The sequence below is a fragment of the Copidosoma floridanum genome, unplaced genomic scaffold (assembly GCF_036245765.1).
Source record: "Copidosoma floridanum isolate Cflo_tuat_1 unplaced genomic scaffold, Cflo_Japanese_pri ptg000025l, whole genome shotgun sequence".
Lineage (NCBI taxonomy): Eukaryota > Metazoa > Arthropoda > Insecta > Hymenoptera > Encyrtidae > Copidosoma > Copidosoma floridanum.
This window is the reverse complement of record NW_028321902.1, coordinates 4,693,991-4,712,323: the sequence shown is the minus strand read 5'-3', so window position 1 is coordinate 4,712,323 and position 18,333 is coordinate 4,693,991. Positions and strand designations below refer to the sequence as shown.

Below are 18,333 nucleotides of genomic sequence, written 5' to 3'. Positions count from 1 at the left end.
TCTTACAACTCAAGCGTTCAATTAAAAAGTTAAAAACTGACATCAAAGCAATAACATTCTCAAATTTTCATCTAGTGCAAAAAAAAATCGAAACAAAAGAGGAACATTTCAAGCATCACAAACGGATCTGTTCTTTTACACTTTCGTCATGATTCGTCTTTGAATGCGATTTTGCCGCCTGATGCATTTTTTAAGTCCTTTCCAGATTTCCGCAAAGCTTGTCTTGTTCTGTTTGCTGTAGACATTAAGATAAATTCCTAGCAAAACGATTAGCCCCGACCAGACGTACGTGAAGGTGAAGGGCTTGTAGAAAAAGAGGAAACTAATGATGATGGTGACGGCTTTGCGACACGTCGTTACCGTTGCTGCAACGAAGGCTCCGCAGCATTGCACCAAACTTAAAACTATTTGCATGCCCAAGTATCCAGACATCGAGAACAACAACGCATATCCATACGTTTCAATAGGATGCTACATAAAATAAAACGAGAGTTATTTTTTTTTCATGAAAATTTTACAATTAATGAAGTTGTTGGATTGAAAATTTTAAATCACCTGACTACAAAAGGAGGCACCTTTGAAAATATCCCCAGTGTATGTGAGTATTAGGAACAGATATACGAAGCCAATACTGTAAGAGTAGAACACAACTTCGGTGTTACTAGCCTTGTGTTGGCGCATCGCTTTTTCCTGGACATTACCGATTAAGGCGTCGCAGAGCAAAGCGCAGCTGATCATCGTGACCCCTACTGCATTGAAACGTGGCGAGATCATGCTGTCCGCCAAAGTGAATAGAATCAAGCCTAGACACATGAGACTAGCCGCGACGAAGTCTAAAAATCCGTAGGACTTGCCTTGAATCAAGATGCTACCAATCAGTACTGGAATTAGTTTGCAGCATTTGAAAATTACCTAGGGAAAAAAAGTATTCCAAGGTTTACTAAAATAAATGTTGAATTTTCATGAATGAAATAAGTGGACGTGATGAAAACCTGTGTGGGATAGTTCAAATATCCAAGGGAAGAATTCGAAAAGCCCATGGTACCCAGAGTAAACAATGCGAGCAACAAGTAAGTTTTGACTGGTATTTTCCTGTTGATATTCCTAATTCGACATTCTAGCCATCCAAATACTGAATAGTAGCCAAATTGAATTAAAGTTAAGTACCATCCAAATGGTCTGAAGCCATCCAGAGTGAATATCAATTCCTGACAACAGTAAAAACTTTACAGCAGTGTCCACAGTAATTTTTAAGTTTAAACGAAGTATAAGTACCTGTAAATATCCATACAGAATATAAAATGTAAATATTCCTAAACTACACCACAACAATTGGGCTTTAGTGCTGCACCGACTGATATCAAAGCAGAATAGACGAATGTCATTTTTCGAGACAACTGTATTCTCTTCTATTAACTGATCTGTTGGATTGAGAGACTCTTATTTAAAAAGATATATACTTAAAGTGAACTACTGCTAGAAAAATTAAAAAAAAAAAAAAGTTACATCAATTAGACTCACCATCCTCGCCGATATCAATTTTTTTATGCGACATTTTTGCAGAAAATATACTTGGAGAGCCAATGAGAAAAAGATAAAATTATCGTCTACAAAAATGTAACCTTCAAGCTAATATAATAGCTTTGTATGCTATCAAACATCGGCATTTTTATGGCTTTTTGACATTTTTAATTAAAAATAATGATAAAATTGAATCTAAAAATACCACGTGGCAGGATAATTTTTGTTACGACTATCTTTTTGCATCATGAGGCGGTAAAAAATGTATATTTGCACATGATAACATTAAAAAATGATCTCTGACAACGCGACAAATACATCGTCTGCTGTAATGTTTACTGTCCCGGTGCAACGGCTTGTGTATATATATATCTACATATAAATGTCACTTGTGAAGTGAACAGAAAAAAATTTTAATGAAATTTACTTAAATAATGTTTACTGTCGTAATTTATGCTACATATTGTCACACAAAAGTTATTAAATTTAAATCAAACGAGCACCCTCGGTACTGTACTCTTTTAAACAAACAGTGCAAGACGCTAAATTTTAACCCTTCAAAACCTTATTGGATTTAAATGAAAAATTAAAAAAAAATAAAAAAATGTTCATACACAAAGCTACAAACGGTCTTACGTCTTACCGTCGACCAATACGAAATCCGAAACTCATTTTAGACTACTAACGTGATGATGACGTCAAACACATGTGCATAATATGTTCGTATTTCATAAACATTTTTGTGCACCTGCGATTAACATGTAAGCTCAAGTGTTGAATGGGATTTTTTTTGTTACGTTGTAGAATCTGGCAAAGACTAAGAAGTGCGATCGCTTAAATCGTCAATGTGTGGACGAGTAGATATTCGTTATCGTGTTAAGTTACAAGTAACAAGACATTAAGTACTCTAAACGTGTTAAAAAAAAAAAAAAAAAAAAAAAATACACGTAAGTGGTAAGTAATTCCACATCCACATTTCCAGATATTGCGCTAATGCTAACATTGCGCCAACTTGTGTATAGGTACTTAAGTATAGGTACAACAACACATATGCACTAAGTACACGTATATATCTTTGTCAAGGTTTCGAGTTTCGAAGAGCGGGTGGCTCAGGCTGACTGCAGGCTCTTTTTATCGCAGGAAAACTCCATTTCCAGTCAAGTGTATGTACCATAAAAGTCCAAAAAGATCGAATGAACGGGTTTGTTGATCAGGAACGTATTTCATTTACGTGACTTTATAGTATTCACGCAGCGGGATATCGGTAGGTAACCTCTATTAGTTTTCTTCGCCTTTCCTCTTTCCCCTCCTCAACGTTGTTCGCTTCCTAACTCTCTCTCTCTCTCTCATGTACAGCCTCGTGTGTGCAGTCTCTCCCCTGTAAAGTAAAGTGCTTATTTCACCGTTTGTGCAATCTTATTGCTTTGCTTTTTTGTTAGTTGACAGTTGGCATTGATAGATATTTGTTATATTTACAGCATTCAAGCAGCTACTTTTGAAAATTCGTCTATTTTTGGAGTGTAGGTGTTGCAGTGTTGCTTGACCAACTGTTTGCTATATAACTTCTCTGAGCAGTGCAACAACATCTGGCAGACCAAACGCTTTTGACTGAGAAAGGCAAGTTGCAAAAAGATACTACTTTGCAAGCTTTTTTGTTTTTTATTGTAATATTGGTGGACTCACTTTTTTCCTTCTACGATGTAAGATCTTGATGTTGGCATATCTTATGTGCTATTGTGATTTTTCATTTATAGAGCAATGGATCAAAGTTTTTCTCTTACATTGCTACTAATTCCTATAATTTTGAGCTTAAATAATACTGATTTTTTTTTTTGTTTTAGGTAAAACCTAGTAAATTACGCAAACCAACATCAAGAGTATTACCAAAAAGATGTCAGAGAGGAACGAAAGAATCAATAACAATTCAAATAGTGCCTGTATTGTTTGCTACAAAAATGTCAAGTACTATAGTATCGGGATGTGTGAGCATCCTGTGTGCTACGAGTGTAGTACCAGAATGCGAGTGTTGTGCCAACAAAACGAGTGTCCCATATGTAGGCAAGATTTGCCAAAGGTTGTGTTTACAAAGGAAGTTAAACCTTTTAGATTATTGAAGAAGGGTACCCTATTTGACAACAAATATAATATTTTTTTTGAAACTCAAGAAATACAAAACGACTTTAACAAGCTGCTGGCTCATGAATGTAACATTTGTGATAGAACCCAAGTTTTTAATTCATTTACCAGTCTCAAAGATCATATGAAAAGAAAACATGATTTGCATTACTGCGATCTTTGTGTCGAAAATGTTAAGGTATCGATAATTGTGTTACATGTATATTTTGGTTTGGACAAAATTAATACGATTAAACTGAAATATTTTATTAATCCTATAGATTTTCTCCCACGAACGACGCTGCTACACGAAAGCCGACCTATCACTGCACAGGCGCAAAGGTGACGTGGACGACAAAAGCCACAAAGGTCACCCAATATGTGAATTTTGTGATAAGCGTTACATGGACACCGACGAGCTCTATCGGCACTTACGCCGCGATCATCTTTTTTGTCATTTCTGCGATGCCGACGGACTTCACCACTACTACAGCTCGTACGATTATCTCCGAGAGCACTTCCAGAAAGAGCACTACCTGTGCGAGGAAGGTGGCTGCGCCGACGAGCAGTTCACCAGCGTATTCCGCACCGACATCGATCTCAAGGCTCACAAGTCCAGCGTACACGGCAAACAGCTTGGCAAAGTGGCCGCCAAGCAGGCTCGCACTCTCGAGCTTGAGTTCACTCTCACGCCCAGAGTCGACTTCAGGAATAGAAGGGGTGGCGGGCAAGCTGGCGCGTCGCGCAATCCTCGAGACGAGGCTGGTGCGAGCTACCAGCGTCACCACCACAATTCTCGAGAAGAAGGCGGATCCAACTATCCGCGCAACCCACACATCTACCAGCGCCCGGAAACGCCGCCACCAGTCGAAGAACCAGTTTTCGTTCAACAACCACTGTGCGATGTTCAAAGCACGCAAGAGTTTCCGACTTTGGGTAATGCACCAACACGGCCTGTGGTTGGAGGGGTGTCGGGCCCGGGTAGAAGCCGGGGCAACCTGACCATCCGCGGAGTACTCAAAAACAATTACAACGAAAATTTCCCGGCTCTTGGACCCGATGGAACTGCACCGATGCCTCCTCCAAGTACCAAAAGTAGTACTCTTACCAAGTCTTTCAACGTTAGTGTGTCCAGCTCGAAACCCTCGAGCTCGGCTGCTGCAGCAAAACCGAAACCAGCACCAAATGCCTCCAATCAAGCTAATCACAGGTACATATTATATAATCGAACTGTGTAAGGGAAGGTGTGAAATTGAATTTTTTTTTACTTTGTTGATGTTTCAGGGCAAACGGGCCAGTGATGACGCGGCTGAGTTCGGGTCCTAGTTTACGAATAAACACGATTCCGAGTTCCTCCAGAGAAATGGACTTTCCAGCCTTGAGTCGCGCTGTCGTCGAAGCAGCTGCAGCTCCCGTCTCTACCGCGAATCCGTCGACCTGGACTAAAGTCACCTGCGTCAAGCCAGACGCGATGCCGCCAAAAAGTAAAAAAGTAGCACCTCCGCCTCTCGCTGCCGCCCCACCACCTATTCGGTCTGGCGAAGATTTCCCCAGTCTATCAAAGCCGTCCAAGCCGACGAATAAGGCCTCCCCAGCTCCAACCAAACCGTCTGCCCCTGCTGGGCCGTCGTGGATGCAGGTAAGCTTTTTATTTTGCTCCCCCATGAAAATCAAATTATTTTTATTAAAATTTTGTATTTCAAAATATAGTCCACGGACACAAGTAGTAGTTCATCAACGGCGGCAGATCCGACAAAAGGCAAAGCAAAAAAGAAAAAAATAAAAGCAAGTAGCACTAACGGCAACGCCTCGATCGAATCAAGTTTCGCTTCAAAACTCAATAAACCCTTGGAGGAAAGTGCCAAGGATTCGACTAAGAGCAAGGAAGTTCCAGAACCAAGTAAAAAGGGTAAGAGTAAAACGAAGCAAAACTCGGATCAGAATGATGCCAAGTCCAATAGTCACGAAAGCTCAAGCAACAATGTAAAAACTGTAGCCAATGGAGCCGCTACTGCTGCTCCTGTCTCGATCCAGCGTAAACTCTCCGAACTCAAAATTGAGAACCTAAACAAGACCAACAATACTTACCACAGCAGCGATCAAATGTAATTTCAGCTACTTATGTTTCAGTAATCGGATTAATATTTTTCAGCCCGTAATGATATAACTTGTTTTCAGTGCCGAAGTAAAAACTGCCAATAAACTCGAAAGCAGAGCCAAGGATTTTCCAGTTTTGGGACGTACGCCAAACAGACCTCCTGGCTTGCCAAGCCCACCGCCAGGTTTTGCAGCTCCTATTGTAACGAATCCACCGCCTGGTTTCCAGAATCGACCAAACGGGCTCACGTTCACGAATAGTTCCAGCGAAAGCTACGCCATTGTACCTGACAAGCAGAAGCATCAGTCGTATACTTATCTCGCGCCACCCGGTTTCCAGAGGCGAAATCAAAACCTGATTGCTCAGTTCAATTATTGTTTTGGGTGTGATGAGAGTGAGGAGCTCAAGGCTTTCCGAAACCTGAGCGGACTCTACCGCACGGGAGCTTGCGATGCCGACGAGTACTACAAGTATGTTTTGTCCAAAAAAAAGCGACAAATTACAATTTTGCGAGAAAAGTTTGTGTTTATGATATGTACGTGTTTAACAGGCGATGTCGCAACGTAATGGGAACAAGCGCTTTCAACCGAATTTTCCCGGAGCTGTTGTCTCTCCTCCCGGACATTAAAAAGCAACGTGAGCTGTTCGAGGTTCACAAGCGTGAGTTGGAGGCAGGTTCAACCAATAAGATAAGCGGCCTCGTTGATTGCGCCAATTGTGGTCAGATATTGCGCAGCTCGGACCTCCATGATCACGCTTCTAGTCACACACTCGAGAATCACTTTCCAATTCTGAGTAACACTGGACCACTTATTAACTCCTGGCGCAGGAAGTAAGGCTAAAGGGTTGTCTCAAGTGTCTGGGAAGCTTAATTACAACTGCCCGTCATCTTCGTTCCGCTGCGACTGATGGCTACGCGTATCGCGAATCCGATGACTTGTAATAAGAAAATGAACTTGAAAATCTTTGGTTCTTTTTTTTCTGCTGACATTTATTTTTGTTAAAAATTCTTTCAATTTGTTATTTACGTATTTTTATTAGTTTAACTCTTGATTGTTAAAAAGCCAAAACAATTTTTTAATCTTTTTACTCAAAAATATTTAGTGCCTTAGTGAAAATGAAGTGACGAAGTGAAAAAGTACTCTCACAGTAAGGTTGAATTTTTCTATTGCAAGCTATCATTATGAGTCATTGAATCGGTAACGGGGTACTGTAGAAACTCATAGAAATTTGCAGCTTGTAATGAAACATTTACCATTTTACATTGTATGCAGCATACGATTTTTTTTCTTTTTGAATTCACACGACATTTTTTTTTTTCTTGATTTTTATAGTTGTTAAGATTGAGGGAACATGATTCTTGTTAGTACAAGGGCTGTACCTTGAAGAACATGTGTTCATTTTTTTATTTAAAATTTTCAAAAGCAACATCTACACTTTATGAATACTTGGTAAAATTTAGTTAATATTTATTCAATTATGCTTCGGAGTAAAAACTCGAGAGAATATTTTTTTACGTGTAAGCCTGCATTTGCGAAGTTTTGAGTAATGCTTGCATTTGCATTTTTTAAAATTAGTCCATAAAAATTTTTAAAATCGTCAAGTTTGTTCGTCTTATTTAGCTTTGAAACCATTAAATTTATTTCAAGATATTAGATATTATTTGATTTTATTGTGGAGAATTAAAAGAAATTTATTTCTGACGCATTCATAAATATATACATATATTACGCCATCACTCTTTTATAAAACGGAACATCAAAAATGTCAATTGTTGTACAACAATGAAATTACATCAGGTATTTCAGAGTTTTCTGAATTTATTATTGTAAATAATATGATTAAAAACATGTATGAGATGAGATTTGTTAATGTTAAAAGTGAATGCATGTGTGTATAAAGTAATGCTTATAGACAGTTACACTTGTAGTTAGTATACTATGTCTGATTCCTACATATTGCTAGACTAACGTCTTCAAAGAATATACAGGTTAAATAATTAAATTATGTTTGTATTAATTAATAACAGAGCCTAAGATATTCTTTAGGTGAGACTAAATGGTTTTGTACATTTGTTTTGTGGGCAAAATCATGAAAAAAAAAGAAATCAAATAAGATTGGTCATTTTATTAAATTTGTATTTATTTGTTGTGCATATAAATGAATCAGAAAGATTAAAAAAAAACATAATTCTACATATTTGCACATTAACGAGATTTTTACTTTCAATGCAACAATACAGTTCTTACTCTTTTAATAATTCAAACGAGTTTTGCTTAGTTAGGTTTTTTATTGTCTTAAAATAATTTCACTATAGCCTAAAAAATACAATTAAAAATATGAAAAAAAGTTACGATATTTTATATAATTTTGCGGACATTTTTGGATCAATCAATCATCAAACAATCAAGATTGCTCCATTTTTTTAGATTAAAGTGATTAACAGAAACAATATAGGAATAACTTCATTGACCAGTATATGGTGAAAAAGCTTATAAAACGTGGAAAAGTTTAATTTTCAAGTGATCCCTCTCTTTTTTTTATGTTTTCTTTATAAAAAAGAACTTGAAATTCATTAGGTGTTGATTCTTTTATCAAAAAAGAGTGTCTCTATTCTCCCTTTGAAAATCTTCAAGATGACATACACACGCATCACAATTAAAGAGGTAGACTTTGCAGCAGAGCCTCATCACTTTTTGGCAAGTTCGCCGCTCAGCCAATCAAGACCTTCGTACAATCCCTCTCCCTTAGTGGCACAGGTACTCTGAATATACCAACGACGACCTCTCAACGAGTTTAAGCCTAGTTTTTCTGTAAGCTCGGTCACCGCCATAGCATTGGGAAGGTCCTGCTTGTTGGCAAAGACGAGTAGTACCGCATCCCTCAATTCATCTTCTTTCAACATGTTGGCAAGCTCACGCTCAGCTTCCCCTATACGCTCACGATCATTACTATCAACAACAAAGATAAGACCCTGAGTGTTTTGGAAGTAGTGCCTCCAAAGGGGTCTGATTTTATCTTGACCGCCCACATCCCACACAGTAAAACAGATATTCTTGTACTCAACGGTCTCGACGTTGAAACCAATTGTGGGTATTGTCGTAACGATTTCTCCAAGTTTCAGCTTATACAAAATTGTCGTCTTACCAGCAGCATCGAGACCTACCATCAAAATACGTACTTGCTTTTTGCCAAATAGTTTTGTGAAAATACTACTGATTGTCAGACCCATTGTGCTTCTCTTTTATCTTTGACTCTGAAAAAAAATTTATTTTACTTAACAAGAGTTTTGACTTTTATTCAACTTGATAGTACATAAGATTGATCATAATTTTGAGGGATGACATAAGAAAATAATGTTGAACCAATGATGTACTTTTATCTCTTGATCAAAGTGTTGATTTATTCCAACATATGGCTGATAGAAACGGTTTTGTCAGAATAACTTTAAACTCGTATACAGGAAAACGTTGGTTAAAACTGTTATTAGAGTGCGGCTATAGCTCGTCTAACATATGCAAATGAGCTACATTGTGTTGGTTAAAAGTAATCAATTCTGTCATAATTGTCAGTACTTAATAATTGAAACTAACATGTGCCAATAAAACACGGAATACATAAAATTAATATAAAGTATATATACATCCAAACAGATTCATAAAAGACGACTGTAGTAGCATTGTACAAAACGTCAATCTCTTAGCAACTATTTAGTAACCTACAAACAGCGTCGATTTAGATCCACGAGGAGAGGGCCACACACGCAAAAGTAAAAGAGATAAAAATTATAAGTACCCAATACACTTAAATGGTTAAACGTTCCTGCCAACAACGTAAAATGCCTCCTCCTGATACGTATAACCTACAAAATATTACTCAACGGCACGGTGTAAAACCATTAGCTGCAGTGACGCTGCTACGAAAAAAAGGTACACGTCAAACATTAGAAATAAAACAGCTCAACCCACGTCATGTAAACTCGCTTGAATCGTACTTAGATTTAGAATACAAATAAGCAGAGTAACTTCGATACGCTCCGAGTTATATGTGTAATCAGTGTAAGCATAAATGTATAAAAAAGAGCTGAATGGCTCACCTTTGACGTGGTTGACGTGTGATGATATACCTCTAGAAACGGAGCGCCTCTCCTCTTTTATCGGCTGCTCTTCACGCACTCGGAGTGAAGCCGCCTCGGGAAAAACGCAACTGCAGCAGGGCAATTGCAGCGGAGAGCAGCTCCTCGAGGATACTCTCCTCTCTCTTATTCCCTCTTTTCTTTCCTACAGAAACCCCTATATAATAATAGGTTTATACTTATATGCGTCGTCCGCGTTGCCCTGCCTATGTTGCTTTTTAATGATGAGGACGAGAGAGAGAAAACAACGGCTAATACAAAGCCTTGTGCTGATACAATACCTTGCTTTTACTACAACTTAAGTACCCTATAATAGCTGCACTTTTTTTGCGTCGTGTCAGATAGTAGGATGGTAAATTATCTTGCGCCCGTCAACCGAGAATGCGAGAATGAGCTGCCCAAACCCAAACCATACTTATGACTCAGAGCGGGAACTTATAAATAACTTAAATAATTGTTTTATATTATTTATTTGTTTATTTTTTTTTTCATTGTAAATAAAGCAACAGATACAATTATTGAAAACATCTTTTCATTAAATATGCATTTAAAAAACAGAGATACGTTAGTTTGATTAAGTTAGACAAAAGTTCAGTCTACAACATTAACCATGCTATTATATATATTTCAGCTTAGAAGTGGCATTTAGCCTTTTTTTTTTTTTTTGAGTTCATTTTAATGTCATAAGTACTCCATCTGTTTACTTAGTTCAGTGAAAAGTCATTTTCTACTTCTCTTTTGCGTAAAGAACCGAATCTGTCTATTAAATTCATCATATCAGAACTTAACTTGTGCCGAGCTTTCTCTAATAATGTAGCTGCTAGTGCCTGTTTAAGTCAACCACTGGAGCTATTCCTACTGAATTTTCTACGTAATTTAATATCATTTTTACCTGTATGTACGTGGAAAAAAAAATATATCAATAAGTCGCGTTTTAATTTAAGACTCTTCGGGTCCATCAGCCGGGAAATAGTAAAATTCCTGCTGGTCCACTGAGCTTTCCCGATATTTCCGCTTTTTATTTTCCAGAGGAGGTCGGATTATGATTTCCACTTGAACGCACTCCATTTGTGTTTCGAATGTTTATCGATACCATGCACATCAAGTGAATATTAATGGATAAACAAAAGTTTTGCAATTCTCGGAAAAGCCGAAACAACGAGTTGCACGTTTTGTATTTTTGGATAATTTATGCGGGGGAAAATCTCTCCAAGCTCATTGGGTAAGAAAGGAGAGAGAGTGGAAAATCGCGAAATCCACGCATGCGCATTTGGCATGCGTTATTGCGTTATTGCGTTGCGTAACAGTGTTTGATGAGGCCCTTTAAATCTTTTGATGTCAAAAATTGGAATTTTATATAAAATACTTATTTTACATTAAAATCAACTCATTTGTCATCATCGAATAAATACATTAATTTGGAGTCTAGTTGATCCTTAATGTAAAGGAGCATATGATGACAATGCGTACCTGCCCATGCGTTGTCCGAGACATACATATCAACAGTGCAAGTGCATGTGTGATCAAGTGATAAGCCGATTTGAAGAGATTCGCGCGCTTTTTTGTCATGTCTGATGTCTCTACGTGTAAATACAGACGAATATCGGAATATGTTGCTGATCTTCCTGGGCTAGCTAACAAAGTCAAAGTCCCATTACTTCGTAGGAAAATGTAAAACTAATATTTTAAGTGTTCGTCAAGGCGGTTTATTTACTTATTTATTTATTTTTTTAAAGTCATTTATCATTTTGTCTCGTTCTCAGTGTGTTGGATCGATTTTAAATAGCTTTAGTTGAGGTTATGCCATATTTGTTGTCTCTTGATTTTTTGGACCATAAACAATTACAACAACAAAAACAACTATAAGGTACGTTTGTGTATGAATAATAGTATCGTACGTTCATATTAAAAAATATAAAATCACTGTCATTAAATACCGCATGCTTTTTCTGTGATATTTTTCTTGTTTAATTGTTCATATGCATCGATTTTGTATTTATTTCAATGAGTGTTTATTGACTGTGGACTTGGTCAATTTATTTAATAACACTGAATTTGCCTTGAAACGAAATTAGATTTATTTTCCAGATGGGTATCACAGGTCTTATTCCATTTTTGGAGAAATCGTCAAAACAAACTAATATTTCTGAGTTTTCCGGTAAAACTGTGGCTGTAGACACGTATTGCTGGTTGCACAAAGGAGCCTTTTCTTGTGCTGATAAATTGGTTATGGGCCTGGAAACAGATGCGTTGGTTTCTATTAAATTTTTCTTTTTGGTTCCAATTTTATAACCAATGTTACATTTATAAAATTCGTTTTACAGATATGTCAAGTACTGCATGAAATTTGTGCAAATGTTACTTAGCAATAAGATAAAACCTATATTAGTATTTGACGGGAGGCATCTTCCTGCTAAAGCTGAAACTGAAGTGAAAAGAAGAGAGTAAGTTGGATTTTGTAATCAAGTCAAATAAAAATAATAATAACCATAACTAAAAATTTTCCATAAAAAAGGGCTAGAGATAATAATCGAAAGCGAGCAGCTGAGTTTATAAAAATGGGCAAAATAAGTGAAGGAAAAAATCTTCTGAGAAGATCCTTGGATGTCAGCCACAAGATGGCCTTGGAAGTTATTAAAGAGTGTCAAGCACACAATGTTGATTGCATTGTTGCCCCTTATGAAGCAGATGCACAGCTTGCTTACCTCAATTTGTGTGGAATCGCTGACGTTGTAATTACTGAAGACAGCGATCTGACACTATTTGGCTGTAAAAAGGTAACGATTTTTATGTTTGTCTGTATTTAATCTATTAAAACACCATTGCGCACTTAACATTTTCTTGTTAAAAATACCTTATAGATATTCTTCAAAATGGATTTAGCAGGCTATGGAGTCTTAGTGGAACAGGATCGCTTGCATTTATCAATGGGGTTGAGGCGAGATGAATTTAGTATGGATAAATTTATATACATGTGTATACTCTCTGGCTGTGATTATTTAGCTTCGTTACCAGGCATTGGATTACAAAAGGCTTGCAAGTTTATTGTAAAAACTACGGATACGAATATTTACAATGTAAGTATTAATTAAAACATACTGGAAATTCCTTTTTAATTCAATCAATTTTCTTTAGGCGCTGACGCGAATGGCTTCGACGTTAAATAAAAAAACGCTGGTTGTAACAAAAGATTATCGTGACAATTTTATGCGTGCCTTAGTGACTTTCAAACATCAACTGGTTTTCTGTCCGATTCAGCGTAAACAAGTACGTCTGAATCCTCCAACTCCTGATGTAACTGCAGAACAACTTGTGCATGCTGGTTCTGAAATCGATGCTCATTTGGCCTGGCAATTAGCTCTTGGCAATTGTGATCCATTTACCTACGAAAAGCTCCATGACTTTGATCCCGATAAAGTAAGTGCAATTTCAAAGTAAATCAAATTCAGGTGACAGATTTTTTTTACAAGGAATTTTTATAATTACAGCATTTGCCAGTGAAGAAAAATGCGTGGAGCGAAATTCCTATAGCTAAACATGTTAGTATGTGGTCGAAAGATTACAAAGCAAAAACAGATCAGAACAAAAATCCAATGCTTAGTCCAAAGAAAGTGAAGCCACTATTAGCCATAAGAACCATTAGTGCTAGAGGTCAAATTGCAACCATGAAGACTGACTCTTTGAAAAGAGAAATAACACCGAAAAAGCGCACACGTGAAGGTAACGTATTTTATATTGTTTCTTGGTGCATGTCAGACAAGTTATTAATATCAAAGTTGATTACGTTTAAACTGGTTTATTTCAAAAATATTGTTATAACACAAACTTTTCTTCATTTAAATTATTTCTGCTTACTACATTTCTAACATGTACAAACATTGGGATACAGTTGTTTAATTACTTCAAGACATTTAACCACTATCTACACGAATACTAAACTAACATTTGTGGTTTAATTTAACTTAATATTAAAATTGGTTTGCCTTAAAATGATCTGAGAAATGATTGTGCTGTATATTTACTGAGATTTCATATTTTAATGGATTTAACAAATGAAATAATTCACAATCTAGTAGCAGTTCGCAACTTTGCATTTAATGAATTTGAAAAAAAAAAAAATCTTTAACGTGTGATTTTAATATCATTTTTTCATTAATAGTTCATGTATTGTTATTAACTTTTGAAAGTTTGTATTTTGATTTTAGATATTGTGTCAAATGCGTAATGACTTTTTTTTGGCATGCACGAATTTGATCAGTAAAATTTGCTCTCAAATAAACACTAACATACAAAAAAAGCAAATAAAAAAATAACTTACTACAGCCAAGTAGTACTTTAATATCTACAACACACTTTAAAAAAAATTCTGTATAAAACAAAAGGTAGAAAATCGCAAGAGACAATTACAATATCTCAAGCGTTGAGAATTTTGTTGAGTGTATTGATACTTAAATAAGTTACAGTATGAATGATGTTGATATGAATATTAGAATGATGTTGAGTGCATAGAAAAGATAAAATCTAAATAGTACTTTTCAATCATTGAGACTTCTAAACAAGTACTATTGTTTTGCTGGTTTATATTTATATTTAGTATTAATTCATTACAACTAATGGTTACATCGTTCAGACCCCAAAACTATTATTGAAGTATTGTTCTTTCACAGTCTTTTTTTATCGGATTAAATAATCACATGATTTCTTCACTAATGTTAAAGATGTGTCTGTTATTTAGAAAGTTTTTTGACAGTATAAAAAATTATAATGATCAATTTTAAAAATACTTTATTCGGTAAAAAATGTAACTAGCATGAGTGAAAGTGTTAATATAATTTATGGGTGTTTGAAATTTTTTACAATAACTCCATGGTGAAAAAAAAAAAACATTAATTAATAGATACATTAATTTACCAATAAGTTAACCACGCAAAATACCTTCTTATTCGCGTTTGAAGTAGTTTTGACCTATAGGAATAATCTGAGGCTCTCCATTTATAAACTTAATTGTCATTGTTGGATTTTGTTTGTCAACATTGATTTTTTCGAGTTCTTCCTTGAGATCCTTGATTTTTTTTTGTTGTAACTTGGTCAAATCAGTTTTTATTGTATATTGACGATTAACCAAAGACTTGCTCTTCATAATTGTAATACAGTCAGCCTTATCTGACAGAGTGACTCGAAGTGGTCTACAAAAATTTTGTCTCATACGTCCCAGGCGTCTTGTTTGTATTTGGCTCAAATCAACATTCGACACGACCTTGAGAATTTCACGTGCTCGCGATGTGTCTCTAGCAGCTACCAAAGCATTGAATTGATCAATATCATGCAAAGTGGAGTAATCTTGAGATATTCTAAGATTATCCTCGGGAACATTGTAGATGATAATGTTTTTCGACTTCATCTCTCTTTCCTTGATCTCGCAGAGAATTTCTCCCATGTCGACATTCTTGGCAGTCTGAGAAGCCTTAATATTTTCCAATTCGCCTGTTATCCGAACTAATTCGTCCTTCAGTCCACCCACGTCATTCTGCACATTCTCGAAATTGGTAGTTTTGTTCTTGATGGTTTGCAGAGTTGTTTCCAGGTCGTTGATGCGAGGATCGAAAGTATTCAGATGATTCGACACAGTATCCAAGGAATTGGAAATATTGGAAATGCTCGATTGCAAGGATGAAATGCCATCCCAGACCGTTTCCAATGTAATGCTGTTTTTCATTTGAGATTCGTTAACACTAATATTCGAGGTTTGAACGGTACTCTCATTTGGCTCATCTGCATCCAAAATGGTTATTGAATCATTGGAATGGCCTTCGGCTTCGTTGGTATCAAAGTTGTCTTCTGTGAAATCTTCTTCGTGACTTATCTGTAATCGAGACATATCGATGTGAAAAGTCATGACGGTTAATTGCTGAGAAAAAAAAAAAAAAAAAAAATCTAGAAAAAGGTGATATACCTCTAGACAGTTACTGGGCTCGTCCAGAATAACAGGTTTCTCCAACACGACCATGTTCGAGGAGGATTCGTCGACTTTCTGCACCTTCGCGAATCGCATAGGTCCACCAGTGCTCTGTCCGGGAGCCTGGCTGTTGTCTAAGCTACTGTTACCGTTGCCGAACGAATTATTGTTATTCTGTTGTGGTTGTTGTTGTTGTTGCTGCTGCTGAGGCTGCCTGCGCTTGTTGTTGCGACGAGTTCGCATCTGGTACCCTGCACTACTACCCGGGAACACAGAGTCCGTTGGTCCGCAGCAGACGTTAAAGACACCCTCGGCGGAGATTTTGTAACGATGCGAGCACGACAGGTGAAAGGGTGTTCCGCACTTGCTACAACGAATCGTCCCGGACGCTATGTTCCGTCCACAGGAGCGACAGGAAACCATAACCTACTAAGTCGTCTAGTGCGCCGTTCCCGTTGCGTCACCAGGGCCTTTTACACTTTTCTCATTCGCGTGGTCAATATCCCACTTCACTTTTTCTCTCTCTCTCTCTTTCTATTATTTTGAGAGTGCGCTTCTTTTCTTCCTGGCAACGTTAAATTTTTCCGACAATTTTCCGTTTTACGGACTCTTTCCTCTTGGTTCGTGAACAACGTACATGCAGATGATACGAGAGACACATTCGGGAATCAGGCACAAACTTTTGCGAAATATGTTTTCGTGACGTCTTTTTCTTACACATCAGCCGCCATATTGTAATTATTGCTCTTATAATTGAGAATGCGCGCGCACCCTTCTCCTTCCCCTCTCTCTTTCGCGCGCGCACCCTCCTGCCCCCCTCCCTAGTCGAACCCCACCACACTCAGTAAATTTGGCGCGAAATTTTAAATGGATCGAAGGAGCTGAAATAAAATCGATTGTTTTTCAGAATCCGAGGCAGCGGTGGACGAGATCGTGCAGCTCTACAAGCGCCAAGATGTGGAGCCGGTGGAGGAAAAGGAGAGTACCCCGCCAAAGTCGCCGATCCTCACGAGGCGATCGAATCCGTTCAAGAAGTTGGATGACTCGACCGAGAAGTCGCCAAATATTTTGTACCGGGCGAGAAAGCGATTTTCAATAAAGAGCCGGTTCAAGCCAACTGTCATCGATTACTCGGACATTAAGCAGAGCAGGTTCTTTGCTGGGGACGATGAGCCAAAAGTCGCGGAGACTCCAGCCAAGGAGGAGGAGGAGGAGAAAGTTGGGCGGGACGATGTCGCCGAGTCCATGGAAGTGAATTTCGATTCTGAGGATTATAGGGAGAACATTGATAGTATTGTTAATGGGAGTGAGAACAAAATTCTTGTAACCAAGGAAGTCGCTGAGACTCCGTCTAAGGAGGAAGAGGAGAAAAGTGATCAAGTCGATGTCACTGAGTCCATGGAAGTTAATTTCGACTCGGAGGATTATAGGGAGAACATTGATAGTATTGTCAATGAGAAGAAAATTCTTGTTAACCCGGAAATTAAGGAGAATGTTGAGTGTACTGTCCGTGAGAATGAAAAGAAAATTGTTATCATCCCCGAAACCGAGCTCTTTGATGACGATGAAACATTTTATGTACATACATTTTTTTTTTTTTACTCCTATAACGCATTTTGAAGTACTCATTTAACAGAGTCAATTATTTGTTTTAGGTTCCTAATAAAGAAGAAGATGGTGATAATAAAGACAGTGGATACAAAGAGTTTAGTTGCGATAGTAGTAATCAAAATAAAGCTGTTGAACCATTTCGTTTGATTGATGGTAATATGGTTAAGCAAAATACAATAGAATCTCACGACAAGCTAAATAGCAAAGGAAGCAAAGTTTGTCATCGATCGGATGTTAAGGATGACGAGCAGTTTTCTATAACTAGAGAGATTTTTTCAGAGTACAAATCGAGTTTATTTACACATGAAACTATGGATAAGAGGCCGAAAAGGGACAGTTTAAGTCGAAGTAGTCCAGACACATCATTATCAGTGGTAAATTTCCATTTATTCAAATTTTAATGTCTGCCTACTTTCTTTTGTTAATAAGTATATCTGTTAATTATAGCAAAGATTTGCAAGTAAACGTGTTGTGAAAACAAATACAAAAAAGAACACAATAATTCAAGGGCAACGAAGTTTGTTAAATATGTTTGGTTTTCAAAAAAAGTAAGTGCACTTAAAATCTTCCTGATGTTAATGAATGTTCGTAGTTTACTTGAGTTTTGAAATTTATTTTAGGAATAGTTTCCAACATTAACGAGGAAACAAAAAAAAATATTGAAATGATCTAAGTTTGAATTTTGAATCTTTAATATTGACAGTATTAAGACTTCCCGCTACAGGGTAGGAAAACACTGCATTTATCTGTTTATGTGAGCCAACTAAGTGTTAATTTATTATTACTTGAAGATCTGTTTATTTTGACTGTTGCTGTGCAAGTACGTGTAGAATTGTACATATACACTATACTTTGTATCTATACATATTTTTTTACAACGGAAATAAATGAAATTAT

The 18,333-nt window shown here is 37.0% G+C and overlaps 5 protein-coding genes across 9 annotated transcripts; 2 read left to right on the top strand and 3 right to left on the bottom strand.

Annotated features, from left to right (window-relative positions):
• LOC106638699 (PAPS transporter 2) lies at positions 1 to 1,828 on the bottom strand. Its single transcript, XM_014352016.2, has 5 exons — positions 1,522 to 1,828; positions 1,276 to 1,421; positions 993 to 1,208; positions 556 to 912; positions 1 to 471 (listed from the first exon to the last, which is right to left on the bottom strand). Exons 1-5 carry the CDS (start codon positions 1,553 to 1,555, stop codon positions 136 to 138), a joined length of 1,089 nt encoding a protein of 362 aa, XP_014207502.2. The 5' UTR covers positions 1,556 to 1,828; the 3' UTR covers positions 1 to 135.
• A 744-nt stretch (positions 1,829 to 2,572) lies between these two features.
• Positions 2,573 to 7,868, top strand: LOC106646443 (E3 ubiquitin-protein ligase ZNF598). 3 transcript variants are annotated; one of them, XM_089595559.1, is made up of 8 exons: positions 2,573 to 2,785; positions 3,000 to 3,138; positions 3,363 to 3,835; positions 3,918 to 4,846; positions 4,921 to 5,275; positions 5,347 to 5,741; positions 5,815 to 6,204; positions 6,285 to 7,868. In XM_089595559.1, the coding sequence occupies exons 3-8, from the start codon at positions 3,413 to 3,415 to the stop codon at positions 6,568 to 6,570; spliced, it is 2,778 nt and encodes a 925-aa protein (XP_089451685.1). In that variant the 5' UTR covers positions 2,573 to 2,785; positions 3,000 to 3,138; positions 3,363 to 3,412; the 3' UTR covers positions 6,571 to 7,868. The 3 variants fall into 3 exon arrangements, with proteins under 3 accessions (XP_089451685.1, XP_089451686.1, XP_089451687.1); XM_089595560.1 differs by lacking the exon at positions 2,573 to 2,785 and adding an exon at positions 2,879 to 2,901; XM_089595561.1 differs by lacking the exon at positions 2,573 to 2,785 and adding an exon at positions 2,888 to 2,906.
• Positions 7,847 to 10,225, bottom strand: Arf102F (ADP-ribosylation factor 2). 3 transcript variants are annotated; one of them, XM_014351877.2, is made up of 2 exons: positions 9,831 to 10,225; positions 7,847 to 8,990 (listed from the first exon to the last, which is right to left on the bottom strand). In XM_014351877.2, the coding sequence occupies exon 2, from the start codon at positions 8,964 to 8,966 to the stop codon at positions 8,424 to 8,426; it is 543 nt and encodes a 180-aa protein (XP_014207363.2). In that variant the 5' UTR covers positions 8,967 to 8,990; positions 9,831 to 10,225; the 3' UTR covers positions 7,847 to 8,423. The 3 variants fall into 3 exon arrangements, with proteins under 3 accessions (XP_014207363.2, XP_014207364.2, XP_014207365.2); XM_014351878.2 differs by lacking the exon at positions 9,831 to 10,225 and adding an exon at positions 9,530 to 9,791; XM_014351879.2 differs by lacking the exon at positions 9,831 to 10,225 and adding an exon at positions 9,111 to 9,200.
• Positions 10,226 to 11,638: 1,413 nt separating this feature from the next.
• tos (Exonuclease tos) lies at positions 11,639 to 18,333 on the top strand. The gene is made up of 11 exons (XM_089595574.1): positions 11,639 to 11,736; positions 11,958 to 12,118; positions 12,194 to 12,313; positions 12,385 to 12,646; positions 12,731 to 12,946; positions 13,005 to 13,286; positions 13,358 to 13,589; positions 16,733 to 17,403; positions 17,481 to 17,810; positions 17,884 to 17,984; positions 18,057 to 18,333. The coding sequence occupies exons 2-11, from the start codon at positions 11,958 to 11,960 to the stop codon at positions 18,073 to 18,075; spliced, it is 2,394 nt and encodes a 797-aa protein (XP_089451700.1). The 5' UTR covers positions 11,639 to 11,736; the 3' UTR covers positions 18,076 to 18,333.
• Positions 14,638 to 16,563, bottom strand: LOC106638693 (uncharacterized). The gene is made up of 2 exons (XM_014352003.2): positions 15,823 to 16,563; positions 14,638 to 15,732 (listed from the first exon to the last, which is right to left on the bottom strand). Exons 1-2 carry the CDS (start codon positions 16,246 to 16,248, stop codon positions 14,809 to 14,811), a joined length of 1,350 nt encoding a protein of 449 aa, XP_014207489.2. The 5' UTR covers positions 16,249 to 16,563; the 3' UTR covers positions 14,638 to 14,808.